This window comes from Melopsittacus undulatus, chromosome 13, assembly GCF_012275295.1.
Source record: "Melopsittacus undulatus isolate bMelUnd1 chromosome 13, bMelUnd1.mat.Z, whole genome shotgun sequence".
NCBI lineage: Eukaryota > Metazoa > Chordata > Aves > Psittaciformes > Psittaculidae > Melopsittacus > Melopsittacus undulatus.
This window is the reverse complement of record NC_047539.1, coordinates 5,255,985-5,268,574: the sequence shown is the minus strand read 5'-3', so window position 1 is coordinate 5,268,574 and position 12,590 is coordinate 5,255,985. Positions and strand designations below refer to the sequence as shown.

The 12,590-nt window shown below is 38.8% G+C and overlaps 1 protein-coding gene across 1 annotated transcript in view; it reads right to left on the bottom strand.

The window, feature by feature from the left end:
* The window catches only part of ZZEF1 (zinc finger ZZ-type and EF-hand domain containing 1), a 59,599-nt gene that overhangs the window by 17,414 nt on the left and 29,595 nt on the right, over positions 1-12,590 (bottom strand). The window contains exons 28-41 of the mRNA XM_034068821.1: positions 11,617-11,710; positions 10,537-11,053; positions 9,760-9,924; positions 8,399-8,518; positions 7,427-7,588; positions 6,636-6,765; positions 6,251-6,389; positions 5,900-6,065; positions 5,161-5,423; positions 4,168-4,340; positions 3,445-3,592; positions 2,137-2,273; positions 1,448-1,725; positions 223-397 (exon numbers count right to left, since the gene is read on the bottom strand). Of these exons, the coding sequence (XP_033924712.1) occupies positions 223-397; positions 1,448-1,725; positions 2,137-2,273; positions 3,445-3,592; positions 4,168-4,340; positions 5,161-5,423; positions 5,900-6,065; positions 6,251-6,389; positions 6,636-6,765; positions 7,427-7,588; positions 8,399-8,518; positions 9,760-9,924; positions 10,537-11,053; positions 11,617-11,710 (2,667 nt within the window). The remainder of the gene's footprint in view (positions 1-222; positions 398-1,447; positions 1,726-2,136; positions 2,274-3,444; positions 3,593-4,167; positions 4,341-5,160; positions 5,424-5,899; positions 6,066-6,250; positions 6,390-6,635; positions 6,766-7,426; positions 7,589-8,398; positions 8,519-9,759; positions 9,925-10,536; positions 11,054-11,616; positions 11,711-12,590) is intronic.

The following is a 12,590-nucleotide window of genomic DNA, read 5'->3' as shown; positions in this document are numbered from 1 at the left end:
CACTAGGCTTTCCCCTGGTAGTTCTAATCAGCAAAGAAATGAAAGCTACATCATTCTTCATTAGATAAACATGAATTGTGTGCAAGTGGGAAGATGTGAACTCTTGACATACATCACGTTTTGACACTTTACAATGGATGTCCCCAGCTGATGAAATCCATAGTACTCAGGAATAAAAGCTCTAAACAATTTGGTTTCCTCTAGTATCAAAAGGCTACTTACCTCAGGAAACCCAACCAGCACCAGCAAAGTGAAGATGTTGGTGTGCTTTAGCTGGACAGGCAGTTGCTTAATGCAATGGTCAGTGAATGCAGCTATCACATTGTGCCACTGAGCAGAAGAGTTCAAAGATCGAAGAATATCTGCCATGGAGCTTGCCCAGTCCAGACCTACACGACTGGAAAGCAAGAGCACTCTGTATTAGGAGAGCAGACGACAGACTTACCTGCAACTATTTTTTCTCAAGACAGCATAGAACTGTTAATGTCATAGCTGTAGCTTTCATATCATTATGTGTTTTGCCAAGCATTTGAAGCTTTCATGTCAGCTGACATGACTTGTTTTGTTTCTCGTCACTAGAGCATAAGTAGCACTGTTTTCTTAAAGGGTTCACAGTCCCAAATCAGGGTGTGCCTGAACACTGTCACCTTTAATTCCCAATTTTAGTTGAGAGCTCAGAAGTTTCTCATTGCACAACAGCAAGTGGTTTATTTCCTATGTACATGACTCCCTGCTCTCCCCGCTGTGAGCTACAGAAATAATGGCCTCCTTACCGAGAAGTTAGTCTTTGAGAAAAATGCTTTCCCTCAGCTAATTCTTTTGATATTCTGCCTTTGAATTCCATACACTTTGTACTTGTTTATGAACCTTCCCTGTGACACAACTACAATGAAAAATAACAGTCATTTTTAACAGACATGACATTAATCTTAGAACGCAGAGCTTTCTCAAGACCTTCAAAATAGAACATCTGCTCTGCCCCTCCTTGCTGTTTCCAGTGCAAGTTTAGGATACAAAAAACTCTCTAAAATACTTACATAAAAGGGCCAGATCCTGAACACAGCACCAGTTATAGTTACCCCATGGCACACCTCTCCTCCTTCCCCAAGTTACACAAGAGATAAGTAATTCAATGGGAAAGAATGTCATTAAACAATTATAGAAGACTGAATTTGGTTTTCCTTGAAGTTTCCAAACATTTCTTTCACCATAACATGCTATGTAGGCAAGCACAGGAAATTAAGCCACTATTCAACAAGCTTTCTTCTTTTGGAAGGAAATTAAAAGGTTCTCACTGTACCAAGGCCTACAGATGCTAAGCCCTTTCCATGATCAGAGTACAGGTTTAATTGACTTTCTATTAAAAAGCTTCTATGCATGAGGCACACATGAAAGCAAATTAGTATTAGTCATAAGAAAGCAACTAATAGCTTTAAAGTAAAAGCACCTGTCTAAACACACAGCTCCCAGACTGAATAGAAGATGAGTTGTCTTCCAGCCTTCTGGTACTGCAGCCCCATCTCCCGCAGCAAACAAATTATGTTTGGCTGAAAGGACTTTAGCCACTGCAGCATCCACTTCTGCAGGCATAAGTCTCAGGATTAACTGGCCCAGAAATCCCAGTGTTAGATGATATGTTTCATTTAGGTGGCCAGCGTTTGAGATTACAACCTGAAACATCAGTGGAAGTATCTGTTCCAGGTTAATCAAAGACATTGTGGAGCCCTACAGAAAAAGAAAAATATCATTAAGGCAGGTAAAGAAAACAAGGCTTTTAGTCAAAGTCATAGCACACACAAATGTTTCTGTTCTAATGCTCTTTCAAATGGGACAAAAAGAAATGAGAAACTAGGTTCCTGCTTCAGTTGTTGACCTGATATGTAAACTTAAGTTGATGATTTAAACTTTGCTGGTGTTGAACAGTTAAGATAGACTACTTTACAGTCAAAATTCCCTACCCTCTCCCTCCCCCCAGGAACAAGCCCTTACACTACACTCCTTAGTAATGTGAAGTGTCCTAAGATATTCTGATTTGCATTTTATAACATGCAAACAAGAGCCCACCTCCTACATTTAATTTGCTATGTATTTTATTCATGTTATTTGTGCCACAGATTGAATGTAGAAAGAACTAACTGATTTGAAAGGTGGTAACATAGCTGCCAGCAATCCTAGAATCCTCTTCTGAGAGCATTCAGCAAAAACTTGTTCCTGGCTTGGTATTAAAACCTTCTCTGCTTGCTTCTGGGCTGAATCCTCTACAAGGCTGCCATCTGCATTTTAGATTAAAACAAAAAGAAACCAAAATGACATTAAAATACTCTTAAAAAGTGGTAACTTAATTTTAACAGTTTAAAGATTAAAAAATAATGTTTAAAATACTAAAATTTGATAAGCAAATCTCTTATAAAAGTGTGTAAAAGGTAGGTGAAGAGATTTACACCATCTATTAAAAACATATAAAGGACAGTACTACAGATAATTAAAAAGACCTATTGTTACTCTTACAATACTAGTTTTTAATGAAGAAAACACTTGATTTCTAGTTTCAGTAAGAACACACAAGTACACACAAACACACACACAACTTTTCTGGGCTGCATCAAAAGAAGCGTGACCAGCAGGTCAAAGGAGGTGATCCTGCCCCTCTACTCTGCTCTTGTGAGACCTCACTCGGAGTATTGTGTGCAGTTCTGGTGTCCTTAACATAAAAAGACATGGAACTGTTGGAACAAGTCCAGAGGAGGCCACAAGGATGATCAGGGGACTGGAGCACCTCCCGTATGAAGACAGGCTGAGAAAGTTTGGGCTGTTCAGCCTGGAGAAGGCTGCGTGGAGACCTCATAGCAGCCTTCCAGTATCTGAAGGGGGCCTACAGGGATGCTGGGGAGGGACTCTTCATTAGGGACTGTAGTGAGAGGACAAGGGTAATAGGTTGAAACTTAAACAGCAGAGGTTTAGATCGGATATAAGGAAGAAGTTCTTTACTGTTAGGGTGGTGAGGCACCGGAATGGGTTGCCCAGGGAGGTTGTGAATGCTCCATCCCTGGCAGTGTTCAAGGGCCAGGTTAAATGAAGCCTTGGGTGATATGGTTTAGTGTGAGGTGTCCCTGCCCATGGCAGGGGGGTTGGAACTAGATGATCTTAAGGTCCTTTCCAACCCTAACTATTCTATGATTCTATGATTGTGTTTGACCAACAGGAACTATTATCTCTGTATGTGAATATGGATCAGTGAAATTCTACTCTGATTTCTAGAATCCTCTAAACCTACTACAAGGTTGTTCCAAGCAGTATGCTTGGCAAGTTTTACAAAGCAGACAGCTCTCTTGCATTAAAGACATTTGCAAATACACAAAACCAGGTTAGGAATAAAAATACAGCTGTCTGCTTCGCATATGAATGGATATTTCTGTGACAGGGAAAATGAGAAATAACATTTACCTGTTGGAGAAACATTATCCTCCACAGAAAAGTCTGAGTCTTGTCTCAAAACAGCTTTATTTGCAAAGACAGCTTTGCTTTCACTTCCTTGTTTTCCTACTTTATCTTCTGCAGGGGACTGGATTTCATTACATGTACCTCCTTTCCCCTAAAAATAAAACAAAGGCAGTAAAAGATTAAAACAAAGTTTAATGCCTGCAGAAACAACCATGGACAGAACCTGCCAGACATCTGCATTAGACAAATGTTTTTCCTCAAATATCTAAACCTTTTATTGGTTCACAATTGCTTGATGTATACATGTCTTAAATTGCATACAGTAAAAATACATTTCTATATTTTGCTTGTATCTCTGCGCATAAAATTATTATGCTAATAGTTTTATACCCAGTATAAAACTGTAGAAAAGTCTTCTTATACAGTCCTAACAACAAGGGGAAAAAATACCCTTTCAGAATGATCTTTGCCCTCTCCTGCTAATGCTTTTGTGAATCAGTTACCAATAAGACTATAAGGTGACACCTGTGTCTTTGATTAGCTGGATCTAATAAAAAACATGAGCCAACCAAGAACTGCCCCTAGCCCCCAACTGTTACCTACAAATGAAGCCACCATTATCCATAATTTCAGTTATATATCCAGAATAGGATGTTTCAGCTTCTGAAGATCACACACCTCACTGATATCAGGGGTTCTGATATCAGGGAAATAACAGGTACTTACATTGCAATGTATAAAAGAGCCTGTTGTTGGTTTCTCATCTCTTCCCTTCATTGCTTTATCACCAGTATGACTTTTTGGAGGACCATCTGTGGGAGGACTGACTGAAACAGTGTCATTCTCTGAGAAGGATTCACCTTCTGGTAACATGCAGAGGAGAGCTGAATTTTTCAGACCTGAAAGCAAGAAAGTTATAAAAGCTATTTAGTTGAGAGGCAAAATAGGCAAAAAGCAGAACTCAAATGAACTGCAAACTTCCCAACAGTGTAAATTATGAAAGGTAAATTCTATTTGTCTTAGCTTTTAATCTTCTGACCACTTAAATATTTATACAATAAAATTGTATGTTAAAAACAGATCAAATAATGAGCACACACATTTGTGGTGGTATTTCAGCTGTATTAAAGCTGCTTAAAAAAAAACAAACAATAAACCAACCTACCAGTAACCACTGGAACTTGAGTCTAGAATTTGATATATCCAACACAGGTTTTTACTGTATCACCCTATGTTCTGTGGTAGGTCTTAGTTCACAGAAATCCTTGTTTCCAAACAGACACCATCCCCAGGAACTTCTCTCATACCACAAATAAGGTTAAAAAAATTCTTGCCAAAACTCAAAAAAATTAAAACATTTTCCACCAAGTTATTTGCTTTCCTTCCAGTCCTTCTGTTGTCAGTAACGTTAGTAACAGAACATGAAGCTGTATTGATTGATCCCTTTACAACATCCAAGATGGAAAAAACAACAACCCAAGAGTTGCCAAGTTGTCTTCAATATTTATGGAAGCATAAAAGTAATTTTCTCAAGCACCCTATTTTTCATGTTCCAGTGACCCTGAATGACATTTGTTCCACATCTATTTTCTACATAAACAGTTATTCTCAGTGAAGTACACAGTAGCTTCCCCTTTCCTTTGGAAACTTCAAAGTGAGTAATCACTTTTCTGACACTTACTAGGAACTATTGTTCCAGTGAAGGAGGAGCTGACTCACCTTTTCCATGCTGTGCTTTCATCAAGCAGTCTCCAATGAGCTGTATGCACTGATGTTGCACAACTCTGGCATGACTGAGGACCTGTGGATCTAGTTTCTCTCCTTCTACTTCCCCCCCATTTGCCAGATCTGCACTGTAGAGGGTCAAAGCTGCAAACAACAGCCAGGAATAATTGTGGATATATGGCTGGATGAGCCTCTGTCGGTCACTGATTCGAATAGTCACCATGGGATACACTGTGATGCTGTGAGTGGGCAAGTGACTGAAAGAAGAAGGTACATAATGTTGAAACACAGTCGCTTTTTTGTTAATCCATGCAGTTAATATGACACAACACCTTTACAGGCAAGTATGAAACCCCAAATATTCCAGAAATTCTGACTGTAGACCTGTTTTTCCAAGATCTTTGGTGTCAAGCACTGAAACCTATGCTGTCTAACCACAGCAGCATTCATTTCTTCTATCTTTCAAGCTTGATAACTCCTTCTGCAGCTTTCACATATGTGGCTAGAAAACAACTGCTACTGAGCTCTTCAGAGCCAGCGGCAGGTATCCAAACTACAGAAATCTTTGCTGAACTGGTCCTGTGTTTGCTATGTTTGCCTGAAGGACACCAACTAGGTGCTATGATGTCAGACATAACCTTGTAGGAAGCAACATGAGAATGACCAATTGTACTTAGCTGCTAATTACTGCTTTTCTGGCAAGTGAGAGAAACAAAATAATGTATTTAAATACCTGTTGGAGTATTTCTTTGCACAATAGCATCCATAGCAAAGGTCAAAATCATCACACACATTGCAGTTCATTCTCCGACCTATGATAACTCCTTGACAGTGATCACAGGCGTACTCCATGTTAACCATTTCATGGTCATCCTCATGTCCTTCAGGTTTAACTCCACCTGTAAAGAAGCATTTTAAGATTTCCCTGTAAATCCTTTTTTACAAAGGATCTTTCCTTACTGCAAGTTCATATTTCTTAACATTTCTAAAGCATCCAGCAGAAGTCTTTCACTTTATGTAGAATTTAGGAGACATTCTTTTGCCTTTGAGAATGGGGTTTTGAAGGGTTTTTAATGATTCTTACCAAGAAAACAAGTTTTACACAGATCCATGTCATTGCACTGCAGACAGCGGTAGCGATGCCATGGTGCAATTTCATCACAGCCATCACAGGATATGTCCACATTTAACAGGTCACAGTAACGAGCTACAAACATGTGCATCTAGAGCAATAAATGGACACAGTTTGAGTATTATTTTCTGACTTTGAGAAAGCTCTTTCTAGACAGAAAGCAGAACACTCTCCCTGCCAAGAAACAATGGGGATCTTCTCATCATATTAGACTTTTGAAGGCCTACTGGGAGCTAGGGATCCAAATAATGAAAAAACAATTTAAGCCAGATTCCTTTCTCTCCTTTAGGCTTTTATAAGGTTATCTAGCCCTTCTACAGATAAACCACGAACTCACCTTTCTCTGCTTCTCTGGGTCAGCTTGAGCTATCTTTTCATACCAGGTCTCAAACGTAACATCCTGACATTCATACATCCATTCACAGTTTTGCTTGTAGTCTACAAGTTCATCTTCTTCATTCCACTGACTGAAAGAAAAGCAAACTCAATATTAAGTTTGAATGCAGTCAGGATTCTCTCTAATATAACTGGGGATACTCAGGGGTTTTTTAAAAGAACAGAGTGCCATAACATGCTAATGAAAACAGAATGGTGAGAATTCCAGTTCACCTGGTTTATAAATGACCGTCTGACACCTGCTTCTTGCCTCTGTGACAAGCTCTTGAATACATATGGAGAGCCATAATGCAAAAATCAGAAAAATCTACACTTCCAAACCTGCTTCTAGTAACTTTGGCAGATCAGATGCGACGCTGAAAAAGCTTTTGGGCGTGCACATTCCTCGTGTGTAAGAAGTACAACTACTATAAAATCGCAACGTGCAGGTTAAAGATGTTTGACGTTTATCAGGACATGAAACAGCATTATCCACCTCATGCTACACTACTAACAAGAGAAGTGTGCCAGCAGTAATCAGGTTAAAGGTACAATTTTAGTATTTTTTGTGCTAGCGATCCTGAAAAAGAAATCCAAATACTTCAGTTTAGCCCTTGGATCCTGCTCACAATTATGCCATACTTGTCAGTAGCATTTTTACTGCTTGTTCCAGCACAAAGTTCAGCAGCCTTTCATGGTAAAAACAGTATCAATAGTTAGCACCATGTGAAAGCTGCATTATTCCTGACTCACCAAATGACGCTGTCATGAATACTTATGTTTTCTTGTGATGTAGTCATAAGCAGCTGTGGTAACTGAATCTCAACAAAGAATGAAAGATCATTTGGTTCCCAACTCATATCCAAAAGGTGAAGGAGAGCTGTCTGCACACATGATAAGGCAGGAAGCAATGATCTAAATAAAAATATAAGACAATACAACATGAGAGCTCTAACATAAAGGTGAAATAGCATGTTTGGGAAGTAAGGGCAGACAGTCACTGTACGCTGATTTCCAGGCTTCACTCTGCATTAAATTAACTGCATGGCAGAAACTCAGGTTTATTAATGCAAGACAATTCAGAAAGAAGCACTGCCAATGTAATTTGAAATAAGGACATTATCCTTTAGAGATTCAACTAAGAAAGAGCTTATGCTATTGCCCAATCATTAGCAAGAGGGTTTGTCTCTCTTCTCTGCAGTACATTTTCTGGGTATTTGCAGGAACTTGTTCTCTTTGAAACCGTCGCCATGCTCAGTTGAAACTCAAAGGACTTGGGAGCTATTGGCAGAGAGACTGACAACTGTAGTCACAAAATTCTCATTTCTCTGGGACGTTTGGCTATTAATCCCCCAAATTCTAACCAGAATGTTTTCAAAACATGAACTTTAACATTAAAGCATGGTTGCAGAATTGCTGTATTTATTGTGGCATTACTCTTCCGCACTAAATTTGCTATTTCCAGTATTTTAATACTGAGCTTCAAAAACACACTGCAGAATTAGAAATACAAAATGCATTAAGTCAAGGTTTTAGCATTGATTAATTTATTGTGCTTTCCTGCACACTAGTAATAAAAAGCTAACTTGGCATTTCTGATTTGGTCCTGTAAATAAGGCAAAGTACAGACAAAATTGAGGCACTGAACAATAACAAATGAGAAGGGAAAAAGTGAGAAAAAACAGAAAAAAAAATCATGTAAGCAATGCAAGCAATGTACTGTACCTGTCATTAATAGTACTAAATCCCTTCACAGAATTTACCAGGAACAAAACAAGCTGGTAGTAGGACTCTCGAATCTCTTTGTGTAGCTCAGCACCACATCCTTCCAAGTTTCCAAAGTAGCTAGAAATGGAAGAGTCAGTTTAGCAGTCTAGATTTTGCCATTACATTTTTAGGTAGCATGCTTTGTGCAAACATTACAAACAGGCAATCTTTTGAAACACAGTGGGAAGGATGTTAGCTTTGTTTAACAATGCGGTCTATCGCTTTCAAAGAAAATAAAAGAATCCTGTAACAGGAATCAAGTTAAGAAACAAAATAGGCCGAGAATATCCTGGTGGCACTAATGATAGAATATTCCTTCAAATTAAAAAAGGTGCTTTACAAGAAGCTAATCCAGATCTTAGAAGAAATCAGTGCACTGCAAGATGACCATAAAAAGCTCTTGACAAGCGAGAGGCCAGCTGACAGAGTTCTGACAGCACTACCCAGACACACAATAGGAATCTGACCCAATTCATGAACCAGAACAGCTCCTGCTTCAAGACAATGTTTTCTAGTTGAAAACAACCTTCCAAATTATCTTTCCTTACTTAAAAACCAAAAGAAAACAACCAAATTCATAAGCATATAATCAACATGATGCTTTTTGCCTCCTTTTCCTGTGTGTATGTGCATGTCGTGTAACTGGTACACAGCTAACAGCACTGCAGACCTTGTGCTTGCAGGTCCATCACCTCAGCCTCTGGCACACAAGTGAAATACACCATCCCACAATAACATTTCTCTTGTACAGGTATCACATCTAACGTGATGAAAACTCATGAATAATTGAATGCTTGACAATACAAAACATCTGCCATTGTTGGACTCTAGTTCTTCTACCAGATAGGCATTATCCTGATTTACAAAGTAAGCTCACAAAAATATATGAAAATGTAATGCTATGTAAGTACTTGTAAGATAGATGAGTTCGATCACTACAGCTTTACTGGACAAGAAAGAAACCAATCTGAAAACAGACAGGAAATTAAACTAAGGCAATAACTGAAGACTCTACAATCTGAGTCTGGTGTGAACTCATTGGAACTTAAGGTGTTTCTAGGTATGTGCATTGTGATTCAACCACATGATACCTACCAACATAAACAGCTGTAAAACTAAGTCCTACTTGAAAATTATATTTAAGTGAAGCATACAAAATATGCATAGTAGCCTAAAAACTAATCATCAGGTTATATTGTTATTATCCATATGGATTAAAAAGCAGTAACTTTCTATGGTTTTCAATGTACATGACTGGGAGAAGGCAAACACTAAAACATTAAATCACATGGCTGAGACTTGACTAAATATTCACTTACTTTGTAAAATCTTTCTGACAGGCTAGAAGTTCTAAGAGAAAAAGTACACACGGCGGATGAAAACAGTGTGGCTGCCCAAGGGAGTCTAGGCACTGGCGGATTGTCTTGAGCACTTCCATAATCTTCTGCCCTTGGGATTTTCTCAAAGCAAGAACCTTTAAAACACTAAGAAAAGCCAAAAACACCCATGAGGACTTCAAAACGTAGTGTTTAAAACAAATAACTCACAATTCAAGAAGTGCTTGACTAATTAAACAAGAGACTGGTATCTAAATATTCAGTTGTATTGCAGTAGTGGTATATTACAGTTGGAGTGATAAAGCTTCAAACAGAACCCAATGCTTCCTGCACCAGTCCAAGTTTTAGAGCCTAAACCAAACAAGTCTTCTTGATTTACATTTTCAGAACACCAGGTAATGACAGGCTCAACTATTCTGTATTTGGTAGTGAGGACTGCGAGCACTGATGTACCATGTCTTTGCTGTTTGTAGACAAAAAGCAGAATGCCACTGTAAACAGATCTCAGGAAGTAAGACAATAAATTGCCAATTCTTTTTTCTATTCTGAAGTTCTACATGGCAGAAGTGAATCTAAGGAAAAACTACCCTCTATAAGCCCCTACGTGGTTCTGAGTAACTGAACATAAATACATAATGTATTCATGTAAAAAATACTTTTCAATGCTATCTTGCAGCTAAAGTGTGTCTTATTCCACCTGAAGAGGTGTGAACAAAAGTTTCTGCATTTTGTAATTGGCAACATTTTCAATTTGCTTACCTTTCATGGGAGAGGGATTGATCCTTAATAAAGTCTAATATGTTTTTTAATATGGGGTATTTTGCCTTCACAGTAGGCACAGTTCTTGGCTCTTCCATTGATCGGAAAGACAGCAGCCTTAGTCTTCCACGGCTGAACTGAGACTTTCGTGTAGGAGTACAAGGAGGTGATGATGTATCTTCTTGCTGTGAAACTGCACTTTCAACAGGCTTACTATGAGTTGCAGATGCTGCTTCTGTTTGGAGGGAGTCTGGAAGTTGTTCCATCTTTGTATCAGATAGTGTCATTTGGCTCCCCTCTTTTGAAACAGCAGGAGTTACTCCATTGGATGACAATGAATGTGCTGCCTGGAAGTCCATGTCCACAAAAGAACCTTTTCTTTGGCATTTATCACCAACATAATGTTGGATATCATCACTGTCTTGGGCTTCCAAACTGTCTGAAGCAGAATCTTTCGTCTTTGCTCTTACAGGCAAAAAATTCAGTAATAAAAGGCTCTTCTGCATACAAAGTTTTGCTGCAGCATAAAAATTGGAAGAGTTACAACTATGACAACAAAATGCCAAACTTTCTATCTTCTGCTTAGGAAGAAAGTGATTTATTGGATTCTTTCTGAGCCAAGACAGCTAGAAAACACTGGTTTTCTTGTTATATTGATCATGACACTACCAGCTACTTAAATTTCAGACTTCCAAATGCTCAACTTGAATAATCACACTGAACTATACAAACTACACAGTAGCGAGAACACAACTTATTCTGATAACAGCCAGCTGCTGTTCTAACATCAGTCAATTATAGTAATGAGTATCTATACAAATAGATGAATGTAAGTTCAGAACCAGGTGACCCAAGTCAGAGGTTACTCGCTGTAGAATTTTCTCATGTACTATTTTCTGCAAAGAACAGCGGAACCCAATCCCAGATAAACCAGTTTACATTCTATGAACTATCTCTTAAGGTATTAAAAAGTAGCCCAGCTGCTAATGTACTTTTTACACCAAAAATAATGCTGAAGACTCCCAAGGCTATGATTTACTCTACCTGGAATGATTATACATTCAGAAAAGCAACACTTACCAAGAGTCTCTGGGTTCACCTCACTTGCTTCTGTGCTCTGCTTCTCCTCAAAATCATTTCCCCTACCCATCAGGGATTTCTGCTTCATTTCCAACTGCAGATAGGATGTTAAAACAGTTAAAATATGTCTCACTCTGTATATCTATACAGCAAGGCAGTATGAAAACTACGTCACATTAAAAGAAGTTAATCTCAAGAACAGATGACAGTATTTACTACTACCTACTGCAGAACTGAAAACCCATTAGTCTAAGAAGAGCAGTACCTAAACTACCAGGGCAAATAACACAGCCTCATACCAAGATGCTCAAGGTTTGTAGGCCAAGACCCTTCCTCATCTTGTGACTGGATGTGCATCAGCCCTCCAAGAAAAAAAAAAGGCTTCCCCTTTAACCCCACCACTCAGGAAAAGATATACACTTAGTCATGAGATAAGAGTCTCCAAAAGCATTGTGTCATGTAACTACTGAGTGCTGTCAGATGCAAACATCTCCTGTCATGCAACAGCTATGATGCAGTTACTCATCTCAAGATGAACCTGCAGGCAGGAATTCTTGCAGGCAGGAAAGAGGAGATCACAAGATACTAGAGCAGTTAATTTGACTGGCCCGCATCTAAAGGACTCACAAGAGTAGCAGAAAAACAGGCCATAAACTGAATTAGTTGCTCTTGAGAACCACACAGTTATTATCATTTAGAATCTCCTGTAGACTAGAGAAATCTAAATGAATTCTGGCTCTCCACAGCTGCAGCGGATGACACAGATACCTCTTACCAGGTTGTGAGAGCTGATCACACCACCTCTTGACATAAGGCTTATGTTTCAAGGAAAATTACATGCAGAAAATATACCCTGAACTGAAGCCAGTTACTTGCTTGTCAATGAAGCAATTATTTCCTTTTCTGTTAGCACTGCATTACTGGGAGAATTATGCTTAAGACCAATTTCCTTCAAGGCTAAACCTCAAACAAGC